The sequence below is a fragment of the Acomys russatus genome, chromosome 17 (genome assembly GCF_903995435.1).
Source record: "Acomys russatus chromosome 17, mAcoRus1.1, whole genome shotgun sequence".
NCBI lineage: Eukaryota > Metazoa > Chordata > Mammalia > Rodentia > Muridae > Acomys > Acomys russatus.
In genome coordinates this window covers 44,965,335-44,992,433 of record NC_067153.1, presented here as the reverse complement: position 1 = coordinate 44,992,433, position 27,099 = coordinate 44,965,335, and the positions used below count along the sequence as shown (strand labels likewise).

The 27,099-nt window shown below is 48.0% G+C and overlaps 1 protein-coding gene across 1 annotated transcript in view; it reads right to left on the bottom strand.

Annotated features, from left to right (window-relative positions):
- The window catches only part of Srebf2 (sterol regulatory element binding transcription factor 2), a 61,386-nt gene that overhangs the window by 11,534 nt on the left and 22,753 nt on the right, over positions 1-27,099 (bottom strand). The window contains exons 2-12 of the mRNA XM_051160062.1: positions 25,276-25,698; positions 24,181-24,362; positions 22,425-22,571; positions 20,028-20,249; positions 17,972-18,086; positions 17,642-17,823; positions 14,595-14,787; positions 13,973-14,154; positions 11,260-11,536; positions 8,556-8,725; positions 1,877-2,045 (exon numbers count right to left, since the gene is read on the bottom strand). Of these exons, the coding sequence (XP_051016019.1) occupies positions 1,877-2,045; positions 8,556-8,725; positions 11,260-11,536; positions 13,973-14,154; positions 14,595-14,787; positions 17,642-17,823; positions 17,972-18,086; positions 20,028-20,249; positions 22,425-22,571; positions 24,181-24,362; positions 25,276-25,698 (2,262 nt within the window). The remainder of the gene's footprint in view (positions 1-1,876; positions 2,046-8,555; positions 8,726-11,259; positions 11,537-13,972; positions 14,155-14,594; positions 14,788-17,641; positions 17,824-17,971; positions 18,087-20,027; positions 20,250-22,424; positions 22,572-24,180; positions 24,363-25,275; positions 25,699-27,099) is intronic.

The following is a 27,099-nucleotide window of genomic DNA, read 5'->3' as shown; positions in this document are numbered from 1 at the left end:
AACCCTGCAGCCCACACAGTAGGAGAGAACAGGCTCCTACAAATTGTCCTCTGATGTCATGTGTGCTGTGACACTTGTCCCTACCAACACACACAAAATTGTTGGGATTCAGACCCGGGACAATTGGCTGAGGTGTCTATTGAACATACCAAAAGGACGTGGCCTCCAGGTTCTCCTAGCATCCCTCAGTCCGGATCTGAACTTTCTAGCCCTGGGCTGGGCTTCCTTCTCCCCCAACAGGCTCTTTGCTGTATAACCCAGCATTGTGGTTCTCTCTCCCTCTTCTCTGCACAAGCATGCTCTTTCTTTCTCTCCCCGCTTCCAGTCTGCGTGATGACTTTGCTTGCCTGTTCCCTGGGACAAGTGAACCCACCCAAGAGCTATCCCCAATTAACCTGCATTTATACTTTAATTTGGCTCGAATTGGCTCACTTCATTGATGGAGAGTACCTATCATCTGGTGCTGTAACTCTACCTATCAAATATACTACCTACAAACTCTATCAGATACCTATCAAAAATACATAAAATTAAAAAAAAAAAAAAAAAAGAAAAGAAAGAAAGGAGGGAAAGAGAAAAATTACCCTGTGAAATGGCATCTTTTGGCGCAGGGCTTGGAGTTCCAAGTTGGAGCTATAAGGTAATGGCTGTAAGCCTTATCAGGAAATGGAAAACTAAAAAGGTGAGAACCGGGCCAGGCATGGTAGCCCAGGCCTTTAATCACAGCCCTCAGGAGGCAGAGGCAGTCAGATCTCTGTGAGTTCGAGGCCAGCCTGGTCTACAAAGGGAGTCCCGGACAGCCAAGGCTACACAGAGAGACCCTGTCTCAAAAAACAGACGAAAGAAAAAAACAAAACAAACCAAAACAAAAAGGTGAGAAGTGCTAGCCAAGAAGGGAAGGATGGCAGCGGGTTGCAGTGCTCCTGACTATAGGAAACCCTGTTTCTCCTTATGGCAGTGGCTGCGGTCAGCCATGCTCTGCCTCAGCTTGGATTGGACAAAGGGCCCTGCAAAGCGTTAATGGCTGACAAGTCCCTTTACTGGCAGGCCCTCACCATGCCATCACCAGCTCCTTCCAGTCCTGGCCCTGATGTGACCAAGAGGACAGGGCTGTTTCTGGACACCTTCCCTAGGAAAGGCAGGAGGAGCAGGTCTGTGGGAGTGTACCCTGTGCATAGAGCTCCCAGAGGATTCACACTCATTCTCCTTTCTTTTTATTCAATTTTTGGTGTCAAGTATAATCCTTACACTGTACAATAGTTATTTAAAAAGAACACAAAACAACCCACCCCCACGTTCGACTCTGTCCTCTGTACTCACAGAGCACGCCTCCTTGTCCCAGACTCCCCACTCAGCAGAGCAGCCATGGCAGACATCTACTCCAGTGCTCCCTGTGTGCGTCTACCCTGGCAGCCTCTGCAGCGTAAGACCCGCAAGTCAGCTCCGATCACCATCAAACGCCAGGCACGGAAAGCCCGCACCTCCGGCCGACGCCTGGAGCCCTGTCCCTGTCACCGTCCTGAGCACTGATGGCTGCCTGCGCCTATTGTTCTCTCGCTGCTCGTCTACAATGTCCTTGTGCTGTCCCAAAGGACCCGAAGGCCCAGAGGCCAGGAAACAGCAAGCTCCACACCTTTGATGTCCCCAAAGTGTCTAGAATGTGGGCTAAGAACATAGCTGGTGCTTAGTCACAGCTTGTCATGGGTGACCACAGACTCTGCCTGCGTCACCCAGCAGAGCTCACACTTGACCTCAAGAAAGTTACTCAACCTTTATGAGACTCAGAAAAGGGGAAAAAAAAAAATTAAATAAGGCAGAGACACCTGGCCTTGTGTCCCTTGCTCGCCTGTCACAGCTCTGGAGAAAGCAGCCTCACCTGGGTTCCTCTGGGCGCAGTACAGGCTCTCCCTGGCTGCTGACTTGATCAACCAGCTTCGCTCCATGAAAAACTTCTGGCCCAAGGGGTGGCAGAGCCAGCGCAGGGAGTCAGGGACAGCGCTCTGCTCTGGGCCACACAGACTCTGAGCGCGATTAAGGAAGTAGCTCTGTAAAAGAGAAGAACAAGGGGTGATGTGGAGGCAGCAGAATGCTGGCTGCAGCTACTGTGGGTCCCTTGAAGGCTGCAGGCCCTGAATGAGTCCTGACGCAATCCCACCTCGGAAACTAGAGAAAGTCACAAGGTCCTGGGGATCCTGTGAGGTAACTAAGTCCTCTTACCATCAAGCAGCAGGCCACCGCACAGGCAGCGAAGCTCCTGCTCCACCGTCTGCCGAGCCTGTCTAAGCCTTCTGGAATCTACTTCTCTTTCACCTGCTGGTATTCAGCAGTAACACAGGGAGGAGCCTCGGAAGTCCCTGACTCCATCTGTGACCCTGTGAGTGCCTAGCCAAGCAGGCCCCTCAATCCTGGGACTTCTCAGGTCATTTAAATTGTGTATCTTTTTTTTTTTTTTTTTTTTGGCTACCTTTTCAGCTCTCTTACCTTTGTGTGAAGTTTACAGAGCAATACACGCTCAGGACCAGCTCTCAGTACCACACGAGGCAGGAGGCTTGCACAGGACCATGGCATGTTTATGTCTGACCTGAAAGGAAGTCTCTACAGAAAGTCTCATGCCTTCCTTGTGTGAGCCCCACTCTGAGAGGAAAGACCAGAAAGGGCCTTCTTTTCTTCTAGGCAAGCTTAAAATGATAATATAAATGACCTAAACACTTTTCTATGTGTATGTTCACCACGTGTGTGCCCCTAAGACCAGAAGAGGTGTCAGAACTGAAACTGAACAGGTGGGCGTGAGGCCCTGGGTGTGGCTGCGGAAGGGAACAGCAAGTACTCTCAACAGCTGAAATGGCTCTCTGGCTGGCCCCTCCCTCTCTCTCTCTCCCCCTCCCTCTTAATTAACATACAAAGGGTTAGGTAGGTTTCATCAAGGCAGCTTCAAACAAATTGCGTTTTTTGTGGATTCTCTTCCATTTTTTTCCTCCCCGACCCCATACCTGTCCACTTCCAGTAGTTTCCTTTCTGTTTTTTTCTCTCTCCTCTTTTTCTTTTTTTAAAAAAGATTTATTTATCGCATATGAGTGCTTTATCTGCAGAAGAGGGTAGCAGATTACATTATAGATGGTTGTGAGGCACCATGTGGTTGCTGGGAATTGAACTCAGGACCTCTGGAGGAGCAGGTGGTGCTCTTAACCTCTGAGCTGTCTCTCATTACCCTACCAACATCTGTTGATGGACATGTAGGCTAGTTCCATGAGAAAGAGATGTTGAGCTGGGTGTGGTGGCATACACCGTTCTTTAATCCCAGCACTTGGGAGGCAGAGGCAGGTGAATCTCTGTATATACTGGAGGATGTTTTTGTACACTGTGTATTCAAAGGCTGAGCTCTGGTTGCAGTCTAGACTTTGCCATTGTCATCTTTATGAAGCATCTCTTAACTCAGTGTTGTGTGAAAATTGTTCTCCAGCACTTCTGATTGGTTAATAAAGAGCTAAGCAGCCTACAGAGCAGGGCAGGAGAGGGTAAGGCAGGACATGCAGGGGTGAGGGGTGGGGGGAGGAGAGAGAGGGGGGAACTTCCATAAGACTGCAGGTAACAGGGCTGGGAAGGAGACTAGCTCACCACAGTCAGGTTAGAATAGCTCACTGTAGCTGGGCGTGGTGGCACACGGCTCTAATCCCAGCACTCAGGAGGCAGAGGCAGGCGGATCGCTGTGAGTTCGAGGCCAGCCTGGTCTACATAGTGAGTTCCAGAACAGCCAGGGCTACATAGGAAGACCTTGTCTCAAAACAAAACAAAAACAACAAAAGGATGTTTCAAGTGTCTGTCTGGCACTCAAACCACCAGTGCCTAGGCAGGACAAAATCAATCCAGGGCCCCTTGTGTATAAGACACACACAAGAGCACGCTGTCTGCTGTGGTTTTAGAAACTCTTCCCCCACCCTGGCCCCTAGTTCTGTTATTTTTCGAGTGATAGCATCTCCATTCTAAACCCGTGAGTTCTGCTCTATAAAACTAGTCTGAATATGGAGCACAGCAGCGGTGGATGGGAAGGAAGAGGCATCTGTGGAGCTCGGGGAGGCCAGCCAGGGCTGTCGGTCAGGAGCTTCCCTTCCCAAGCTCGGGCACTGGCTCTAATGAGGGCATCCATCTAAGGGTCTGGAGTCTGATGGGTCTGACCTTTAGTAGACTTCAAGCAGCAATCAGCTAATGTAACAGCTTCAGAAAACTTGAATGCCAGAGTCAGAAATAGCACAGCCAAAGCGCAGCCGCTCAAGGATGCGCTGGGGAGACTCTGAAGAGTGACATGGGGGCAGCTGACTGGATGAGAGAAGACTATCTGGCTAAACTGCTCTACAGACACTGACTGGCATTTTCACAGCAGTTTGTACCAAGAGAGCATTTCTCTTAAATTCATCGGGACAGTGACCGTCTCTCCTCTTCTGTACTGCCTAGCTTTGATAAAGGGTACTGTGAGGGCGAATACAGCAGAACCTATGATCTGCTGTGACCTTCAAAGTGTTCACTGCAGCTCAACTGATAACTACAACTGTGGGACAAAAGAAGCTGCGCACGTGCGCGTGTGTGTAATTCCAGGGCCTTCTATATCCCAGAATCTTTTAATAATTGAGTCCAACTCTCTCCAGGTCATAGGCTTCATTAGCAAGGTAATATGATGGTTGTCCCAAGAAAAAAGAAAGAGTACTGGTCTCTTTAGGGATCCAACTGTAATACAGAGAAGTACAAAGAAAGCCTTTTAGGTCACATGGCAAGAAGAACCTACAGAAGACATTTAGGAAATTATTAAATTAAAATATAAATCATGAAGCTGGGCATGGTGGTGCACACTTTAATCCCAACACTCGGGAGGCAGAAGCAGGCGGATCACTGTGAGTTTGAGGCCAGCCTGGTCTACAAAGTCAGTTCAGGACAGCCTAGGCCACACAGAGAGACCCTGTCTCGAAAAAAAAAAAAATCATGTTGTAGACAAAGATTTTTGTTTGAAACAGTCTGCCTTTTAACTCTAGCTGGCCTTGAACTCATGGAGATACATGTGCCCCTCCTGAGTTTTGGGATTAAAAGTGTGAGCCACCATGCCTGGTCTGACACTAAATATTTCAAAGATTTACTTGTGTGTTTGTGCATGAGTGCAGTACCCACAGAGGCCAGAAGAGAGTGTCTGAGTTTCTGTAGACTAAACTTTTTTTTTTTTTTAAAGATTTATTTATTTATGTTTTGCTTGCATGTACATCTGCAGGCCAGAGGAATGCACCAAATCTCATTATAGATGGTTGTGAGCCACCATGTGGTTGCTGGAAATTGAACTCAGGACCTTTGGAGGAGCAGCCAGTGCTCTTAACCTCTGAGCCATCTCTCCAGGCCTGTAGACTAAATGTTTAAGAAGCATTAGCTTAGTGGTTTGAACTAATAAGAAATATAAATCCAGGACAGACAGCACAACTATAAAGGCTTCTAGAAAGGAAACTGTGAGAATAATTTTTATTGCTCTTTTAATTTTCTTGCTTTATAGCCTAATTATATTGTTCTAATTTTAAAAAATATACCTTTCCTTTAAATGTTACAGACACCAGACCTATCCTGAGCTGCAGCACATAGCTCGTCTGCTAACAGCCTGCCATGAGAAGCGAGGCAGCAGCCCAGAACTGCTGAGATCTTGAGAGCGAACCAGTATGCCTGGACCAACTCCAGCCCTCCATTACAGCTCACAATTGTGTGCCGTGCACCCTAAGTGCCACAGTGAGTGCTCAGGGAAGCCAAGAGTTATCTGATATTTCTGATGAAAATACGAATGTTTGATATCATGTGGACATGATGTGCTTCACATGGCAAAAGCCGAACTACACTACCTTCCTTTAATGACAACATATTTTTTGCAAAGATGAATTTTAAGAAGCTTTTATATAATTGTTTATTTGCTTTGTTTTTGTTTTAAAAAGCAATTAGTGGGGCTGGAGATATGAATCAGTGGTTAGACACTGGCTGCTCTTCCAGAGGGCCCAGGTTTAATTCCCAGCACCCACATGGCAGCTCATACCTGTATATAACTCCAGTTCCAGAGCTTCTGACACCCTCACACAGTCATACATACAGGCAAAACACCCATGCACAATAAAATAAAGTATTTTCTTTTTTTTTTGGGTTTTTCGAGACAGGGTTTCTCTGTGTAGCCTTGGCCATCCTGGACTCACTTTGTAGACCAGGCTGGCCTCGAACTCACAGCTATCCGCCTGCCTCTGCATCCTGAGTGCTGGGGTTAAAGGCGTGCGCCACCACGCCCGGCTAAAATAAAGTATTTTTAAAAAGCAATTAGTGTGTGAAAATCAGTGTGGAACAGGGAATGGGGGTGTTGTGTCCAATCTGATTCGAAGACATGGTGGTGCATGTCTGTAACAGCCAAACTTAAGAAGTGGAGGTGAAAGCTAGGTGTGGTGGCACATGCCTTTAATCCCAGGACTTGGGAGGCAGAGGCAGGCGGAGCTCTGTGAGTTTGAGGCCATCCTGGTCTACAAAGAAAGTTCCAGAACAGCCAAGGCTATACAGAGAAACCTTGCCTCAAAAAAAAACAAAGAAAAAAAAAAAAAAAAAAAAAAAAAAAGCTTCCTCTCAGCAGCAGTGTGTAACAGCTAATACAGGGAGCGCTCCAACACCCGGGGCAGTGGCAGCTACCTCTGTACACCAAGATGCCCACCGCCACTCACTAAGGTTTAAGGTGTAAGCCACCACTTGGAGTGGAATATAACGCACGTGCAGGAAGACTTGCAGGGACTACATGGGTTTTTCTGCTGACGGTAGAGTAGACACACAGATACTTTCAGGGGAAGCCACAGGCAGAGGGTTTTTCTTTCTTTCCTGCTTTGTGATAAGGTCTTACTATCTTTTTTTGGGGGGCGGGGGAGGGTATGAGGCCAAGATGGATAGATCTTGCTATCTGCCCAGACTAGGCACAAGGGATCGATCCTCCCGCTTCAACCCCCCAGTGGCCAGTTTGTGTGTGCTTCCCTCACAGCCGGAGCCCTTCTTACTGGCAGCTGCACCTTAGCAATGACAGCTGAAAGCTAAGTGGGGCTTCAGGGTAGCAAGATGATTGTGTCTCGACACTTTGCCGTGTGTTTCTCTGAAAGCCTGAACCCTCTTGAGTCTCCTGCCAGTGAATGCGCTTCTCTGTGTTCTCCACACTGGCAGCCCTGTCCAGAACAGGAGCTAGGTAAACTGTGCTGCTAGATCAACCAATGGATATCTCATTTATGGTCACAGATCAGAGTGGAGCTTCCCTGAGCTCTGCCAGCAGAGCACAGCACAGCAGCACACTTGCTCAGTGTGACCACAGGCACGCTCTCCGTCTGCCCTCAGCATATCACCTGCGGTACCAAGTGGCTATACACAGACATAAGATAATGCCACTCTCAACACGGCTAATGGCTTCAGCTATCTATGAAAAGTGGGGCATAGTTAAATGTGCCTGTGTCTGCTGGAGTAAGAGAAAGCCTGTGGTCAGCAGATGCTCCAAACTAGCTGATAACAAGGATTGGGGATCAGCCAGCTGTGAACAGCCAATCCCGGCACCTTGCCAGGCGAGTAGGACAGTGCTTCCTAACTTCAGTTGCCACCTTGCATCTGATTTGAGCTCTCTGCGGAGAGCTACTGGGTTTTGTTTTGTTTTGTTTTGTTTCTGGATTTAAAGGGCTGAGATCAATATAAGGTTTGAGTGAATTAAAGAGACAGGAGATGTATGCAGTAAGTGCCGAGGACTGAAGTCATACATGAACCCTGCACAGCCATGCTGTGTGCTTCTGTGAACTGGTACTTTCACGGCAGGGCACCAGAATGTCCTCGTAAGGCTTTATGCCTGAAAAACCCTGCAAGGGAAACATCACATTGTATTTTCTTCAGTGCTCTCAATATTTGTGAAAAAGTAAGTGAAAACCTACCCCTTAAAGTGGCAGGGCACGTACCTCGCCAGGCTGAGAAGGTGCTTGGGGCAACTTGTGGGAAGGAAAGGTTATGGGTGAATGCAAAATGTTGTCCACAGGCCTGTGTGTGTGAAGACTTGGTCCCCAGCCGGTGGCACTGTTTTGACAGTTGTGGAACTTTTGGACATGGGGCCTGGATGGCAGACACAGGCCTACAGAGGAGGTAACTTTGAGGGCTGTAGGCTGGCCCTGCTCCTGGAGTACTTGAGTCCTAACTGCTATTCATTTGTTTTTTTTGTTTGTTTGTTTGTTTTAATTTATTTTTTTTCTTAATTTTTATTTTATGTGCATTGGTGTTTTGCCTGCATGTATGTCTTGTGAAGGTGTCAGATCTTTGAGGTATAGGCAGTTGTGAGCTGCCATGTGGGTTCTGGGAATTGAACTCAGGTCCTCTTAAAGAGCAATCAGTGCTCTTAACTGCTGAGCCATCTCTCCAGCCCCCATACTGATTTGTAATTAGCATGATCTGCTGCCACCATGACAGACCACACCCTTTCCAAAGTAAATCCTCTTCTCTAAGGCATTTCTTTCAGGCACTTTACCACAGTGATGGGAACAGAAGGTACTCACAGCCAAGAAGCCCAGCTTGCCTCCACATCGGGTCTTGAGCCCCATGGCGGCTGTCAGGTGGATTTCGATAAGTGTGCTTGGTGGGATTTTCTCCTCGGCACACTCAGCGAGGTTCACAGCGCACAGAGCCATGTGTACATCTGAACAGGCAGAGCCTGCAGGAAGCTTCCCTAGGATGGGCAGAAACAGACACAACGTTGACAGGGTCTCCAAGACAACCAGCTCTCTGCCTGTCCAGCACAACCATTATGTCTACCTCCCAACGGACTGGGACATGGCATCTGATTCTGTGACAATGAGAACCGTTAGGATTGCTATTACTGGATAGAATTCAGGTGTGTGGTGCAACACTTCCCAAAGCACTGTCAATAACAGGGCCACATACTGTTGATAAAGGTCTAAATTTCCAAATATTTGAAGAAAGAAAATGAAAACACAACACAAAAACCAAGTGGGTTTTGTTTTCATTACCCTCCTCCCACAGACTTCCCAGAAAAGGAAACGACGCCAATCACACACACACTGGGTTGGTAGGTAGAAGGCTAACGCTATGAAATCAGTGGACAAAGGCCTAGGTCCCAAGGGCGTGACCGCCGTGAAGCTCAGGTCCGTCTCCTGACCTCAGGGCCTCCACGCCTCTTTCACTCATTAGCGGAGGTCCTTCTCCCCCAGCTGCCACTCCATCACCAGCATGTGGAACTTACTCTCCAGAGTTTACTCTGTATTAGGGCAGGGGTGTCCGCTTCCCCACAAAGCTCTAAGCTTTCTCCTCAGGGAGAAGACAAAGCACAGCACGCATACCTTGCTGTGGGCGCCCCAGCCCCTCAGGGGCCCCCTAGATCCTGCGGTAGGAATGTTCAGTGAATGCAGGTGGGCGATGTGAAGGTTCTGCCTGAACTCTTTAGAATCTAGCAGCTGGATCGCTGCTTAGAGATCTGGATAGGGGGGTTGTTATAAGGGCACTGTGAGGGGAAAAAACCAAAACCAAAACGAGATCTGAAGATAGGATTTCCTGCTAAAGCTGATGGCCACAATTTCATCTCCATCCTCAATGACTAGGCCTGCTCCCCCTCTGGATGAAGCTCAAAGGCACAGGAATGTTCCACAAGAGGACCACACCGGACAGGTACCTCTGACTTCATTTACTGCTAGTGGACACAGTAGTAGCAACCTCGCCTCAACCACCTGTCCTCACCTTGTCCCTCTCACCCTCCAAATTCCTCTGTTCTCCTCCGACCTTTGACTGTCGCTCCTCTCAGGCAGTCTCTTTTTGTTTGTTTAGACAAGTGCTCACCATTTACCCCTGGCTGACCCGGAACTCACTCTGTAGACCAGGCTGGCCTCAAACCCAGACTCCCACCTGCCTCTGCCTCCTGAGTGCTGGCATTAGATGATGCCACCGTACCCAGCTAGGCAGTGCCAGTCTTGACAACGCTGCTTCACCTGTCCTTTGTGTGAGATATTCTGGTTTCCTTTCATCAGTTCCCTGGATTCTCACTCTCCCTTGCAGGCTCAGGGCCCATGATCTGGGCTGCAGATCCCACAGGTCCAATGTCTACAGAAGATTTCTCCTGTGTCTCATAAGCAACTGTCCAAAACAGTGCATCACATCCTTCCTTGGAAAACTGCTTCTCTTCCTGTTTCTTTCAGTTCTGCAAGTGGTACCACTGTTCACCGAACTCCTGAGCAGGAAGCCAGGAAGCCAACCTAAGCAACACTTTTTTATTTTAAACATTTATTGATTTATGTTATGTGCGCGCGCGTGCTGTAACGTGTGTGTGTAAATTAGAGCACAACTTGAAGGAGTTACTTTTCCCTGCCATGGGAGTCAATGGGATTGAATTCAGGTCGCTATGCTTGGTGGCATGGGCCTTTACCAACTGAGCCACCTTGTGCCTTTACCGTCCCATATCTATCTCTCTCTCTCTCTCTCTCTCTCTCTCTCCCCCCCTCTCTGTGTGTGTGTGTGTGTGTGTGTGTGTGTGTGTGTCTGTCTGTCTGTCTGTCTGTCTCTGTGTCTTTCTGTCTCTGGCTCTCTTTTTCAACAAGGTCTTATGTAGCCCAGATTGGCAAAGGATGATCTCAGCCTCCTGAACCATGCTGGTGTTGGGATTACATGTATGTGCCTCCTGGCCATGCTTAATTAAGCACGTAGAGATGTCACTGTGAATAACATCCATTTTAGAACGTTTTTGTTTTGTTCTGTTTTTTTTTTTTTTTTTTTTTTTTTTTTTTTTTTTTGGTGACAGAGCATAACGTGTAGCTCTGGAACTCAAGAGATCTGTGTGCCTCTACTTCTGAGAGCTGGGATTAAAGGCCTGTGCTACCATGCCCATCTCCATCTTAGAAATGGTTAAGCTCAGGGCTAGAAAAGATGGCTCAGTGGTTAAGAGCACTGGCCGCTCTTCCAGAGGACCTAGGTTTGATTCTCAGCACCCACATGGCAGCTCACAACCAGTTCCGGGGATCTGACGCCCTCTTCTGGCCTCCACCAGGCATTGCCCACATGTGGTGCGCATCTATTCACATAAAATCAATACCTTTTTTTTTTTAAAGAAAGAAATAGTAAACTATAGGTGTGGACAGCACAGGCTGATGGCTGGCTGGAAGCCATGGAGAATGGTTTCAGTCAAGGTTGAGCTCTAGTGAAGCAATCTAAGGAAGAGGTGCGCAGGCACCGTGCAGCGCTCCGCTCCCGCCTCACCTGTGATGTGCAGCTGGTGCAGCCTGTGGTAGGCTAAGGCTGCATCCCTCGCACTGCTCTTGGCTTCATCCTCAAAGCCAGCTGCAGTGGCGGGAGTGGCCCGCCAGCGCTGGAAGACTTTTTTGAGTAGCCAGCGTACCAGGCGCAGCTTCTGCAGGCTGTAGCGGATCACATTCCAGGAGAGGCTGCAGGCCAAGTCCAGGCGGGAGGTGGGCAGTGCCCGGCCCAAAACTGATAAGCAGGTTTGTAGGTTGGCAGCAGCAGCCACAAAATCGCCCTATAAAGCAGCAAGTGGGAATAATGGTCACTGGCCTTGCTGTGGCATTTCGGTTTTAACACACTTCTTCTATTTTACCCACCTTGTTATCAGAATAAAGCATGCTTGTTAGTAGAATAAAACATAATTTCCATTATGAAAATCTGAGAAACACTGGAAAGCTACAAAAACATAAAAAGCAGCCACCTGTAATCTCATCCTCTGCAAACATTACTGTGGACAGTATAACAAATTCCCTGACCTTTTTACTGTTAAACTGTACCGTGTTCTGTCTTTGAGCAAATGCTGGCAGTTTCTCACAACAGCCTTTTTGTTTGTTTTTCAAGACAGGGTTTCTCTGCATAGCCCTGGCTGACCTGGAACTCACTCTGCAGACCATGCTGTCCTCAAATTCAGAGATCCACCTGCCTCTGCTTTCCAAGTGCTGGGATTGAAGGCATGCGCCACCACTGCCCAGCTCTCACAGCAGCTTTTATAAGTAAGTACTAGTTTTTGGACAACGTGTACACTTTGGTTCTGGGAGTCTGTTGTGCCCCACCTCAGAGTTGCCAGTCAGGGCTCTGGGATTGTAGCCTGTGATTCGGCCCAGGAACCACAGTGCTAAGGCAAACTCCCTGCTAAATGCTGAACTGCCTCAATTTGTGATCTCTGCCAAGCTGAGGGGCTAATGGAGTGTACGGCACCCTGCTGACACTGGCGATGGAGAGAGGTTATCAATGGCAGCCAGAAGTTCCTTTCCTGGCTGACTTCCAGGCTGGCTTTGGCTTTCACTCCTTTGCCTCAACCAGTGCAACTCTGCCCACACACCCTCTCCCAGTCAGACTGTAGCTTTCCTCAGCACGGACTCTTACCATGGGCCGGGTTGCCAGCTGCCTCCTGGCTGTTGCTCACTATGCAAAGGCATCCGAGTATTTCCAGGAACAACCTAGAAAGAGCCCTCAATATCTTCCAGCCTCTCCCACCTTTGAGTTTTTGTTATTACTTAATTTATATCTCAAAATATTTATTCACCTCTACCCTTTGTTGAGTTCCAGGTCTTTATCTCTTGTCTGGACTAGTTGGTCTAAGAAGCTCCTAACTTGTTTCTGTACCTGTCCCCAACCCATTCTTCACACGGCCACCAGAAGGGCATTTTCCAGATACCCTTCAATCTGCCTCTAGAATATTCCTGTGAACTGCTGTTCCCGAATCAACCCTGTATTTTAGGACCCAGGGTTCTGGGAACAGACTGAGGGGGCCTGACTCTGGCGTGACAGCCTGCAGAAATAAGCTCTAGATTTGCTGTTGCTCAGGAATGTTCTGAGTCACATGACTCCTCAAGTACAAATGTTTAACCTCTTCACTGTCATCTGGTGCCATAGAACCCGCCTATAATTTCTCCTTATACTGACTCCAAATAACAACTTTCAGCTAATTTTCCTGCCCAAAATCTTCCCTGGGTCACTGGAAATCAAAACCTAACTCAGAGGGCTGGAGAGATGGCTCAGAGGGTAAGAGTACTTGATGCTCTCCCAGAGAGAGGACCACAGTTCAGTTCCCAGCACCCACACCAGGAGGCTCATAACCACCTGCAACTCCAGAGCCAGGGGATCTGGCGCCCTCTTCTGGCCTCAGAGGGCATCTGCACTCATATGCATATGCTTTCACACAGACACACATGGAAAAATAAGGCTCAAAAAAAAAAAGACCCACTTCAGTTACAAGTCAAACTCTCTGCAAAGAGTGACTAGCTGGACCACCAGCCTTTGCTGCCATCTCTCTGACATAGACACACATATCCTCAAATGGTCTACTTGTCACAGTTTGAATGCGAATGCCCCCCACGATTCATAGTCCAACATGTCCCCAGCTGGTAGTAATGCCTGAGATGGTTGCGGAACCTTTGGGACTAAGGCCTGCCTGATGGAAAGGCACTGCAAGTGGCAGCTCTTGCGAGTAACTGCCACTTGCAGTTCGGGTGCTTTCTGATCTGCCAAGATATGAGGTCCCATGCCATAAGCTCTGCTGCACGGCCACCAGCCTCTCCAACAAGGGACTGAACTGTAAGCTTGAATAATCTCACTTAGATTGCTTCTGCTGGGTATTTGGTTATAGCAAGGCCAAAGTGACTGATGCACCACTCACGGCACTATGAGCTTTGAGGGTTCCCCCATGCCTGCCTGCCCATCTTTTCTGACCAAGGCAGCACCACTTGCACTCCAAGACTCACAGCACTGTATGTCCTAACACAAAGGTCATTTTGTGCCCACAGCACGATCTGTGTACAGGTGCACTCTCCTTCACTGCCCTATGGCTGTCACGTGCACGGGGGCCTTTTCTCTCCTCAGTCACCCCAGTACCCCCACAGGACTTCATACACATGGGGTCTCAACAACAATCATTGGGCTCTTGACTGAGTATAGAAGAAGCCAAAGAAAGGTGGGTAACTGAACTCACTTTGGCGAGGTCTAGGTCCGCCTGCTTCCGGTGTCTCCAGAAGGTGACTGAGGGTCGTGAGTGTGGGCGGATCACTGGCTCCCCGTGGACCAGCAGCTTCACAAAGACGCTCAATACAATCACACCGTTTACCAGCCATAGGAGGAGAGTTGGCATCATCCAGTCAAACCAGCCCCCAGAACCTAAAGACGGGCATCTCAGCTGAGAAGACCAGGAAGGGCCTTGCGGAACAGCAAGGCACCCGACGGACTCCAGAGTGCGAGATCAAAGAGCCTTCTGCATCATTTTCAGAGGAAATGGCAGACGGTTCTGTAGCCTAAACAGTAATCCTTCTGCCTCCTGGTACCATGGGCTGTGTTCCACAAGACCCCATTAAAGGAAACTAGAACATTGACCTCCCACCTGACATAATGCTGCACAGCCCCCCCATGCTACCGCCCCCCCTGCTCCGTGCTAAAAAAGATTGGCTTTGCTTATCGCAACTGAACTTAAGTTTGGAGACTTAGGACAGCCCCATGGAAAGCAAGGAGGACTGGGTAGATATACCACATGGTTGTTACGTGGGCTTCTTTTTGCCACCGCAGCTCATCTAAGCCAAGGCAGCATTAGGGGACCCACCTACCTGACTCCAGTGACAGCACACTGCGGCCAGAGCCTGAATATGGGTGCTGGTCAGCGTCGTGGGCCCCTCCCCATTGCAGCAAGGAAGTCAAGGGGTTAAAGGAGAGGCCCAAGAAGGTGAGGACACATAAGAGAATTCGAGATCGGTCCACCATGCCCAGCGCCACGGGAGGAGAGTCTGGTTCATCTTTGACCTTCAAAACAGCAACTCACGGTCAGGATGATTACCATTTGCGTTTCTATGGCACTCTGTGTCGTGGGTTGAATGAGATGTCCCCCATAAGTCTTGAGCATTTGGTACTTGGTACCCAGCTGGTGGCTTAGGGGAGGAGTAGGAGGCTAAGTCTTGCTGGAGAAGTATGTCACATGGGTGGGCTTGAGATTTCAAATGCTCCTGCCACACATAGCAGGGTGTGCTCTCTGCCTCCTGCTGGGAGGTCCAGATGTGCACTCTAACTGCACTGCCTTTCTTTGCTCTGCCATCACAGGCACTAACCCTCTAAATTTCTAAGTCCAATTCAACACTTTCTCTTTTTTAATAAATTGCCTTGGTCAAACACAACACTTTGTTTTTATACATACGCCAAGAAACAGACCGTGAGGTTTAAACCAAACCAGTAAGGTAGAGAGGAGTAGAGTCAAGAGGGACCTTGAGGGGTCCACGATTCACAGGCCACTGCTCCAACACTGGACTAACCTTTCTGGTTTTGACTGAGTGTATTCCAAAGAAAAGCAAGGTGTACAGGATCTCACTATGCACCTCTGGCTGGCCTAGAACTAACTCTCTCTATAGACCAGGATGACCCTTGAACTCCTAGACCTACCTGTTTCTGCCTCCTGAGTACCAGGCCAACATTCTTACAAAAAAAATTTCTACAACAACAGAAAACAAACTGGCGCTGGAGATGTAAAGGTCAAACAGCACTTTCAAGACTACAAAAAAACCAAACCACTGTGCTGCGTACCTGAGCCAGAGTGACCTTTTTCGAGACAGGGTTTCTCTGTGTAGTTCTGGCTATCCTGGACTCACTTTGTAGACCAGGCTATCCTCGAACTCACAGAGATCTGCCTGCCTCTGCCTCCCAAGTGCTAGGATCACAGGTGTGCAGCACCATGCCCAGCTTTAAAAAAAAAAAAATTAAGAGTCCTATAGAAAGAATTAGAAATTTGGCCCACCACATCTGGCTTTTTGATGTGGGTTCTAAAATTCAGGTGGTCAAGGTTGTGTGGTTATCACTTGTACCCGTTGAGCCATTCCACCAGTCTCTCTCTCTCTCTCTCTCTTTTGGTTTTTCGAGACCGGGTTTCTCTGTGTAGCCTTGGCTGTCCTGGACTCACTGTGTAGACCAGGCTGGCCTTGAACTCACAGCAATCCGCCTGCCTCTGCCTCCTGAGTGCTGGGATTAAAGGTGTGGGCCACCATGGCTGGCTCCACCAGCCTTTTAAAATAGGTTAATGATTCATTGCATTTACACTGTATCTTAACAATGATGAAAAACTATGCTTTAGAGTAAAGGAGTGTAATTTTTTTTCAAAGGAGAGGCTTCCTTTTGCTCATGGATTCTAAGGTTTAGTTTACCATACCAGGCAGAGCTGAGCGGCAGAGCTGAGCGGCTTGTCTCCTCAGCTTCTCTTCAACACAGAAAAGGACAAAGAACCCTGTGACTGAATTAGCTTACTAAATCTAGAATGAGCATTTTTGTGGCTCGTTCACTTTACAGACAGACCTGGAAGCAGAGGCCCTAGGGAACTGACAAGGGGTGAGGCAGGGCCCTGGAGCCAAGCTTTTCCTCAAGTCCCAATGCACACACCCCAACTACTACAACCGAATAGAGTCATATATAAAAAAACATTTCAAAACAATGCTTGCTTTGTGCTGGGCAGGTGGATCTCTGTGAGTTTGAGGATAGCCTGGTTTAAATACAGAACATGGAGGACCACATAGTATGTCTTTAAAAAGGCGGGGGGGGGGGGGGGGGGGAGTACATATGTAGCATACACAAAGTCCTGCAGATGGCTGCTCAGGTATTGGCAATGGCAGCAATCCCAGCACTTGGTAGGTAGAGACAGGACGATCAGGGGGTCAAGGTTATCCTAATTTCAGAGCAACCTCTACGCCAGCCAGAGAAACATGGTAGCCTTCAATCTAACAAAACCACATGGAATGAAACCATGTGCTTCTGGTTAGAAACTCTAGCGTCAAAATTCAGTACAGGATCCAGTGTCTCCAAAGGTTCCAGGAAAGTCATTGCGCTTAGAGCCTCTTCTAACTAATTCCATTAAAACTTCAATCACCATGGGCATTTTGGTTCAGGGATCATTTAAGAGCCCTTGGTTGGTGGAGTGTTATCTGTTTGATTGCAAATTGTAGTTGTTTCTGGAAAGAACACTCTAAGCTGGCATAGCCCTCTCGGAAAGTGGTCACGCCAGGCCTATTATGGGCAGGGAAAGTGATGGAGGGCATCCAGCTGCTCCCAGAGCCCACCCGCCTGGCAGCTGCTCTGTGTCTGCACTCAAGAGCTGGCACTCCACCCATCGGATGGGCCTCTGATAAGGACCTGTTAAATCTGGGGGTCTGTTTGTGTCCTATCCAGAGTCAGTTTGTCCCCTCTCAGATTTTTGTTTGTTTTCGTTTCTCGAGACAAGGTTTTTCTGTGCAGCCTTGGACTCACTCTGTAGACCAGGCTGGCCTCAAACTCACAGAGATCCACTTGCCTCTGCCACACTGAGTGCTGCCTTTACAAGCGTGTGTACCACCACGCCTGGCCTCCTTTTTGTTTTTTGTTTTTGAGATGGTCTTGCGAAGGAGGTCAGGCTTGCTTAGAACTCATGATCCTCCTGTCTCAGCCTTCCCCAGTCTGGGGTAACAGGCGTGCACCACCATACTTAGCAGTTTCCCCCCATCTTCAAATACAGCTATTTTCACAGAACTCCAGGTCCTTTCCACCCCACATTATTTTAACCACTGGACTGAACATCTCTCTGTGGTTTCTATTCCCTTATGGAAAGCAAGAGATTCTGAGAGTGAGAAATATCAAAAGCCCATACCTTTGCATCATCCAGCAGAGGACTTCCTGGCTCAGAGTCAATGGAATATGGGGAGAAGCCTGCCTGGGACCCCGAGTCAGAGGCCGGGGGAGACATCAGGAGGACATTTTGATTAAAGTCATCAATCTTCAAGTCCACATCATTGTCCACCAGACTGCCCAGGTCGATGCCCTTCAGGAGCTCTGCAAAGAAAACCCCGTAGGAAACTATCTGTTTGTATGAAGTCCCACCTGGGCAGGGCCATATGCACATGAGTCTGCCCTAGTGCCCACAGAGGACTTCTCCAAACAACTGTGAGGTCTGACAGCCCCTTCTCGATAGCACACTCACTGTTTTTCTGATTTGCCAGCTTCAGTACCATGTTCTCCTGGCGCAGCTTGTGATTGACCTGCTGCAAGTATTTGATGTAATCGATGGCCTTCCTCAGAACGCCGGACTTGTGCATCTGGGAAGGAGGACAGAAGAAATACAGGTACAGCCATGCATGCTGGAGCAAAGAGCGGACCCCCAGAGTTCATGAGTGGAGAACACAGTAGTGAGGTGTCAAACACTGCTTCAAACACGGGAGAACTGGGACAAAACTCGCCCTTTTTTTGGGGGGGGGGGTTGGTGGGGTGGTGGCAATACTAGGGACTAGACAGAGGGTCTGGCACATTCTAGCGCTGTCATGAGCTAGACCCTAACTCTCCCCCTCATCCTTAACATATGAATGATAGCATGTAAACCACAGGCTGGAAGTAAGGTCTTCATGAGACAAGATATGCTAAGAATTTAGCCTTGATCCTGGCATAGAATTGACACACAATAAATATTTGGCTATGATAATTCTTATAATAATCTAGCATAAAGACAAACTTTAAGGGAAACAAATGGCAAACAAACAAGAAAAGAATAGCATTGGACGCTGGGTGCAGTGATATAAGCCTTTAATCCAGGACTTAGGCAGAGGCAGCCTGGTCTACATGGAGAGTTCCAGGCTATCCTGGGCTAATGAGACCCAGGTTAACAAACAAACAAACAAACAAACCCAGTATTGTGCTGGGAATATAGTTTAGTGATCCAGTGCTTACTCGGTATTTATGAAACCATGGCATCAATCTCTAGCAATACCACAAAACCCCGGAGCATTTCTGGACAGCTATTCCTCCCTCTCCTGCCAAGAGAGGGTTTCTCTGTGTAGCCCTGGCTGTCCTGGACTCACTCTGTAGACCAGGCTGACCTTAAATTCACAAAGATCCACCTGCCTCTGCCTCCAAAGTGATGGGATTAAAGGTGTGTGCCACCATGCCTGGCTTTCTGGATAGCTATTTTAAATAACTATATATTTGTATTTATACTCTTTTAACTATAAGGAAAACAATGAACTTCCTTTTAAAATAAGATTTCTTTTTCTTTTTTTTTTTTTTGCTTTTTCGAGACAGGTTTTCTCTATGAGCCTTGGCTGTCCTGAACTCGCTTTGTAGACCAGGCTGGCCTCGAACTCGCAGTGATCTGTCTGCCTCTGTCTCCCAAGTGCTGGGATTAATGGCATAAGCCACCACGCTTGGCAGATTATTATTTTAAATAAACTCCTCCCTTTCCCAAGAGACACATTCATTAAAAAAAAAAAAATTATGTATGAAAAATTAACTTCCTTTGCTTTGCTCTTGGACAAAGTCAATCTCTACTCTTGCTTCTCCCCTAAAAGGGAACACTCTTAAAAAGGAAACAACTTAAAAAATGTCAAGAATGCCCTCCATTGCCTTCAAGGTACATACCATCCTGTACCCGGCTACTAGGTAAGATGCTATGTAACTCCCTCTTACATTGGGTATCATAGACAGCCACAATACAGCACAGTTGAGGGAGTCAGAGGGGCCGGGAGGCTGCCACATACATCATCAACTCTCAACATTCCATTTATGGTAGATGATAACCTGTGCTTATTCATCAAAGACTCATTTAGTTTTATTTTATGTGAACGAGTACTTTGCCTGCCATTCATGTATGCCTGGTGTTTGAGGAGACCTGAAGAGGGTGTTGGATCCCAGAATTAAGGTTATAGTCTATTGTGAGTGACCACGTGGGTGCTGGGAACAGAACCCAGGTCCTCTGGAAGAACAGCATTTGCTCTTAACTGCTGAGCTGCCTCTCTAGCCCTCCTCATTCATTCATTTATGAAACTGACTTTTAGCCTGACTGGCCTAGAACTTGCAATTCTCCTGCCTTGTCTCCCGAATGCCAGGATTATAAACATATGCCACCGTACCTGGGCAATATTTTGTAATCCCTTCAAACACCAAGATACTTCAACAGAAATGTACCTCTAACTCACTTTGTGTCCACTCAGCCTGAATCTTCCCTAACTCTTGACGAGGACAGCGGAGACACTGTTAGTGGCACTTACCTTGGCATCTGTCCCCATGACCAAGTCCTTCAACTCTATGATTTTGTCGTTGATAGAGGATCGGTACCTCTTTTCAATGATATTGTGTGTTGTCCGCCTCTCTCCTTCTTTGGGGGGCTCGAGCTGCTTGACACCCCCAGGCACTTGCTTAATGGGAACCTTCTCTTGTCCCATCATCACAGGCATTGTGGTTAGAATGGTCCCGTTGCTGCCCACCAGGGTCTAGAACGACGGCAGAATTTCCCCTTTGTTAGTTTAAATATGGTAACTTCACAACACAGTGGCTTGCTCCTGCATATGCGGTGTCACCTGGCAGTGCTTCCTGTCACCTGATACCCTCCTCGGCTAAGGAGGTTAGGTTCCAAAAGACCTCAAGAGCTATGGCACACCAGCTCCTATCTTCCTTTCAGGGTCACTGTCAGTAAACTGTACTTCCAGAAGAGCCTTCCCTTCTCATCTGGGGTTGCTAGGGAAAAGCTGTATGGTTTTGCTGCCGAACTGTCAGCCACTCTAAACACACACATGTGAACGACATTAGCTGGGCCCAGAGAAAATCTCTGAGTGTTTGACGTAGTTTTTATTTTCTCAAATGACAGGCAAACCCCTACATCTCTATATAGTTCGGCCGTCAGACTGCAAGGGTTACACGGTCTCCCTCAGAGCTGCTCTCTCACTTTGTCAGGCAAGCCACAGAGGCTCCTGCTAATTCCTACTTTGTCCTATTTCTATGTTCACTAATTCTTATCTTCTTCAATAAATGGCTTCAATATCCAGATGGTCAATAAGGAGACTAAGAAACCTGCTCTACTTCATTAGAATTAGAAAGAAATCACTGGGCTGCCTGTGATGGCGCACGCCTTTGATCCCAGCGCTTAAGAGGCAGAGGCAGGTGAATCGCTGTGAGTTCGAGGCCAGCCTGGCCTACAAAGCCAGTCCAGGACAGCTAAGGCTACACAGAGAGACCCTGTCTCAAAAAACCCAACAACAATAACAACAACAACAAAACAACAAAAAAAGAAAAACAAAACAAAACAACAACAAAAAAAGGCAGGTATGGTGGCACATGCCTATAACTCCAGCTCTCAGGGGCTTGTTCAGGAAGATTTTGAACTTGAAGCCAACCTGGGCTATTTTGAGAGACTCTATATAAAAACAAACAGGGCTGGGGAGGTGGCTAATCAGTCAAGAGCACTGGCTGCTCTTCCAGAGGACCCGAGTTCAGTTCACAGCACCCACATGGCAGCATATAAGTGCCTCTAAGTCCAGTTTTAGGGGAACTCATACCCTCACAGAGACACACACGTGGAAAAACATGAATGCACATAATAAACAAACAAAAACAAAAGAAAGAATAATCTGAACATAACAAACACCATTTTTAGAACTCTGATGAAGTTTTACACATGAGTGTTCTCTGTAGCATCCGAGTCATGACAGAGGCCCGTCACTGTAGAGAGCGCCACTCATCCCCTGCGCTCTCACCCTGCTGGCGATCACCACAGGCATGTTTTATCTCTTGAGCGTCTAACTAAGGGAATGACCAGCTGAACTTCTGAGACAAGCTTCTTTTTTCTCTGTCACTTTGAGGTTTAGCCTGGCTGCCTTGTGCATAAACCATCCCTTTTTATTGTTGGGAACACTTTCATTTTACAGGTGCACTGTGAGTTGTTTATTCACCCATGGATAGACATTTGGATTGTTTCTAGTTCTTGCAAGTTTTTATTTTGTTTGGCGACAAGGTCTCACATAGCCCAGGAAATGCCAAGGTTGCCTATGCAGTTGAGGATGACCTTGAACTTCCAAACCTCCCACCTTTACCTCCCCAGTTTGGGGATCACAATCGTGTGAGAGCACACCATTTTTGTGTTGCTGGGGATTGGACCCAGAGCCTCAAGCACGCTAGACAAGTACTCTAGTAACTGGCTACATCTCCAACCCTAGTTCTTGGTTTTTATGAATGAAGCTAGTGCTTTCCAAAATTTCAATACTCTTTCAAAGGGGCTGGGATTCCCTAAGTGACGATGGTGCTTTCTTTATCTTTCTTCTTGACATCTCTCCTGTCTAGTGGCCCTACTATCCTTTAGAAGTCAAACCTCAAAAAAAAAAAAAAAAAAAAAAGAAGTCAAACCTCATGGCAACTGTAGTGCCTAAAAGATGACGGTTGTGTGGAGCTGTTGCTCAGTAGCAGGGCTCATGTGGAACTGTTTTCCACTCCCTTGCAAGATCCCAAGACTTAATCTAACACACTCCAGGAACATTGCTTCAAGGGAAGAAACAAGACTAAAAGTGGACTGATAGTTACAATCTAACCAGCACATCTTATAAAGCTCCCAACTTCTTCTCAGCAGTGGGCTTTAGAGACCCTCAAGCCCGGTGGAAGGAGAATGCGACTCTTACTGGTACTTGCAGGGCGGCCGTCTGGATGGGGGTGGTGAGGGCAGTGAGGGCTGGGTTCTGGACTGCAGCCATAACAGGGCTACCATCTGTTTTCAGTGTGGTCAAAACAAGGGAATCTGTCTTAATGATCTGAGGTTGAACCAGGACCTAGAAAAAGGACAAAAAGTAGCATTATTTTTCATAATTTTTATTTGTTTCTTGCTGCATAGACTCATCACAAAAGAATAAGAAAACACTTTCACAAAACAGAAAACAAACAAACAAAAACCAACAACAAAAAGAAAATCCCCTACAGACAATTCCCAAAGTTGGCTATTTTGTGCAGCTCCCATCCTTTGTTGAAGGGGAGGGAGGAGACAGCTGAAGAGAGTTTTAGGGCTTCCAGGCTTTCAGGCAAGCAATGCGACTGTGTGGCAGCAACAGAGCAAGGATGGGTCACAACAGAAGGCTGAGAGAGCTGGCTTCGGATAGATTTGGGAGAACCAGAAACATGGGTAAGAAGTAAAAACGATAAACCCAGGTTTTATTTGTTTGTTTCTCTTTTGTTGGTTTTTAGGTAAGTTGATTTGGGGCCAGGGACTGCTCGGTAGTAAATGTGCCTGCCTCCAAGCTTAGTGATCTGACTCTGAGGCGCAGGACTCACAAGGTGGAAGGAGAGAAGCAGCTCCTGCAGGCTGTCCGCTCATCTCCACCCACCCACGTATACATGCAGGCAAAATAAAAACCTTCAAACACAATAAAAAGGTTCATTTGTTAGTAAGAAAATGTAAGTTCATACATTATACTGTACATGTGTGGTAAATGCACACATATGTGCAGATACACACACCTATCTGGCTATTGCCCCTCTGGTGGACTGGCAGGCCAGTGAGCTCTCGGGACATGCCCCTCTGCCCTTCCCAGGCTGGGTTTACAGGCACGAGCAGCAGGCCCATTTCTATACGGTACAGGGGTTCAAACACAGGTCCTGATGGAAGTGGTGCACACTTCTAGTCCCAGCCCCTGGGAAGCAGAGGCAGATGCATCTCTGTGAGTTTGAGGTTAGACTGGTCTATAAAGTAAGTTCCAGAACAGCCAAGGCTACACAGAGAGAGCTCAAACCAAACAACCAAACCAAACAAACGAAAAAACCAAAAATCAAGCTTACAGAGCAAGCAACCTTACCCACTGAACCATCTCCTTAGCCCCCCTAAAAACAGTGCACATTTACCTCCCCTGTCCCTCCACTGTAAAACAGGGAAAGCAAAATTAAAGATTAACTGAGATAGTTTAGCATGTTTCTCTCCAGTTTTACTGCAGGGAAAGGGGCAGGAGGCAGATGCGCGCGCCACAGCTCAGGTGTAGGAGTCAGAGAACAGCGTGCAAGAGCTGCTTCTTCCTTTCACTATGTGGGCTGAACTCAGGCTCTCAGGCTTGGTAACAAGCGTCAGTGTCCACAGAGCCACCTGGTAGATCTCTTTCTGGTTTTATGCCCATCATATGTGTCAACAGTCATAGTAGCAGCCATAGGTTGCTAGAGCCTATCTATAGGTGAGGCTCTGTCAGATCTCCCCATGGTACTCACAGGTATAGCCTAGTGTCCAGGTTCCCTTCTTAGGCCTCCCAGCTACTCTGTGTACACTCTGGATGACCCTTCTTAGCATGTCAAAGTTTCAACTGAGGATTAGCTCAGAGTCAGTGTGTCGTCCCCGTCCCCCCCCCCCCCCCCCCCCCCCCCCCCGCCTGTTCCTCTTTGAGTCCTTTCCAAGACACCTACCGGGACCTGCTGCACCTGGGGTGCAGCAACTGTCTGCACTGTGGCTGGGGCAAGAGTCTGCAGCGTGCCGTTGGCTGTCTGGGTCAACACCCGCTGGGCCTGTACCGTCTGCACCTGCTGCTGGATGGTCACTGGCTGCACCTGTGAGGACGTCACCAGGCTTTGCACTTGAGGCTGCAGGACTTCGGAGAAGAGAAGGAAAAGTTACGCAGATACGGAGTGCACGGTGTCACTGCAGCTGCAGCGTGACTTGAGGATGGAGTGCTTCCTGATGACCTCGCCTCCCACCTGCTGCTGAGGAAGATGCGCACAGCCATTTACAAGCTGCTATAGAGAACAGCACATCCCATAAGGACCGCATCAGTATCTGATGGAATGGGTACAAATTGTTTTATTACGCTGGGTGCTGGAGTGAACGTAAGGGAAGCTACTCGGCAAATGGCTGCACGGAGATAGAGTTAATAGACGCTGAGAATTAACAGCCCCCCGGAGCCTCATTGCTTCCCATCCCTTCTAGATGGAAATCTGCTTTGGGATCATGGTCTCTGCTTTCTGCCTCCTCCTTCAAAGTCTCAAAACCCACCGGAAAATTATGTGTGTCTTCAAATTGAGAGCAGTTCTGAGCCTACCCAGGGCCCCCTGTTGTCACGGGATATAGCACACCACAGGAAGAATAAGTTCTTCAGTCGCTCACTCAACATATACCTCTCATCCGCCATAGGGCTGCTATTTAGAGATGTAGCACCTATTTTAAAAATGGTATTTATCTCCACAGTGCTTGCTTAGGAGTTATCTGCTTAGGAAGCAGGTCTCATCTGTGGATGCTCAGATCTAGGGCTATGTTAAGTTTTGGACCTAATTTTATTCAGGATTCTACCTCTATCAGAACAAGCCTGACTCTACTATGTTTGGACTCGGAAGAAGGTCTAACAGACATTCAGTTCTCTGAGGAAGGAGACAGTTTCCTGCACCGTACTGCCAATGATCAGAAACTTGTCCAGACAGGACCATACTGAAATTTTCTATGATGCTCAGAGGCTAGATCTGCAGTCTGACTGCACACCTGGCACACAGGGTCCGAGACTTGGGAATCACCTTGGAAACTGGTCGCTGCGTTCTGGTATATCAATGGCTGCTGGATGATCCTCGTCTGGGGAGCAGTGCTGAATGTTGGGGTGATCATTACTGTCTGCTGCTGCAGCTGAGCTGGAGGCTGAGGCTGGGGCTGGGGTCGGGGCTGGAGAACAGGGGTTGCCCTTGGTGGGGTAGGAGAGACTTTGACCTGCAGGGCTGGAGCCTGAGGGGAGGCCGCTGAGGGAGAGAAGCTAGACAACGGGGCCTGGCTGAATGACTGCTGTATTGCGGGATCTGTGGCTCCACCACTGCTGCCTCTGCCATGGCTGTTGCCGCCGCCGCCATTGCTGCCACTGCCACCACCTCCAGGGAAGGAACTGCACAGCTGCTCTGAAAACAAATCAGGGAACTCTCCCACCTGATTGCTGACGAATTGTAGCATCTCTGCAAACAAAAGAAAAGGAGTAATTTTATTGCAACCCAAAATATAAACTTTTTTGGATTTGTCTTTTGGATACTGGGTCTTGCTATGTAGACTTGGTTGGCCTGAGAACTCAAAACAATCCTCCTGTTTCAGTCTCCCAAGCTCTGGGATTACAGGGAGGTGCCACCACAGCACGCTGATGAAACACAAACATCTTCACTTTGTAATTCCCCAACCCCTGCCCAAATGGCTCCTGTGGATTTGTATGCAATCCCATTGCCTAGAGTCTAGTATCCTTGGTAACCAACAGCTGAACTGACAGCCAACTTGTCTTTAACATGGTTCTGGTTATTAATTACTTGGTGATTTCTTCTGAGGTACTGGGAAATTGAACCTAGGGCCTGGTGCATGCTACGCAAGTGCTCTATCACTGGGCTCTATCCTCAGCTCCCCAAACACTAACTTTTAAACTTGATGAACAAATTGATGCCCTGGAGTTGGAGGGGGAGGGTGACACTTAGCATTTATGTAAACGTACAAGGCTCTGGGCTCCAGAAGCAACAGAACGCTGGGCAAGAAAATAGAGAGTGTGACAATCTAATGTCATGTCTTGTCTTTTCTGAGATAGGTTTTCCTACTAGCCTTGGCTGGCCTAGAACTTGCATCAGTCCTCTTGCCTCTGCCACCTGAGTGCTTACAGTCCAGGTGTGAAGCCGCCATGTCCAGCTCGCTAATGACTTTTCTAAGACTATATATAGCAGAAATGGATCAGAGTAGGTCTTCACTGTCGTAAAGCTTTGACTCAGAAGCCCTGGCCATGAAGCAACCTTCCAGGCTCAGCATTGCTCCCAGTGGCAGTGCTCGAGCTATGCTGGGCTGCAGCTGTACGAAAATACTATTTCTCGTAAGCTTTTCATCCTTACAGGCACGCACTCTGGTCATCTCTCCAACCAATCTGGCTATCACTGGTAACCTAGGCAGCGCAAGGCCCGGCGGCACATGCCTGTTATTCTAGCACTCCGGAGGCCGAGGCACGAGCTCAGCTCATGAGTTTGAGGCTACAGCAGTTAAGTTGCCAAGAATTCTTAGGAGAAGAAAGGATGGAAAGATGGTATGTAAAGCCCTGGAAGTAACTGGAACATGGTAACAACCTGTCAGCACACAGCCAGGGTTAGATCCAGTTTTCTGCCATACCAATTCATTCACCTGCGGTACCACAGAGCCCTGCCTGAAGGCCAAGGCACAGCAGTTGGCCCTGCACCAGATTCCATGCTTTTCAGGGCCCTTGTGGACCTCTGGCTGTGGGGCCAAGATGTGCGCACTTGGAAACCAAGCTCCCCCTTCTAGATCATATTCCAACTGTCTATCACCCTTGAATCTCCAAACTTCCTCGGGTAGCGATGCTGTCGCGCAGACACCAA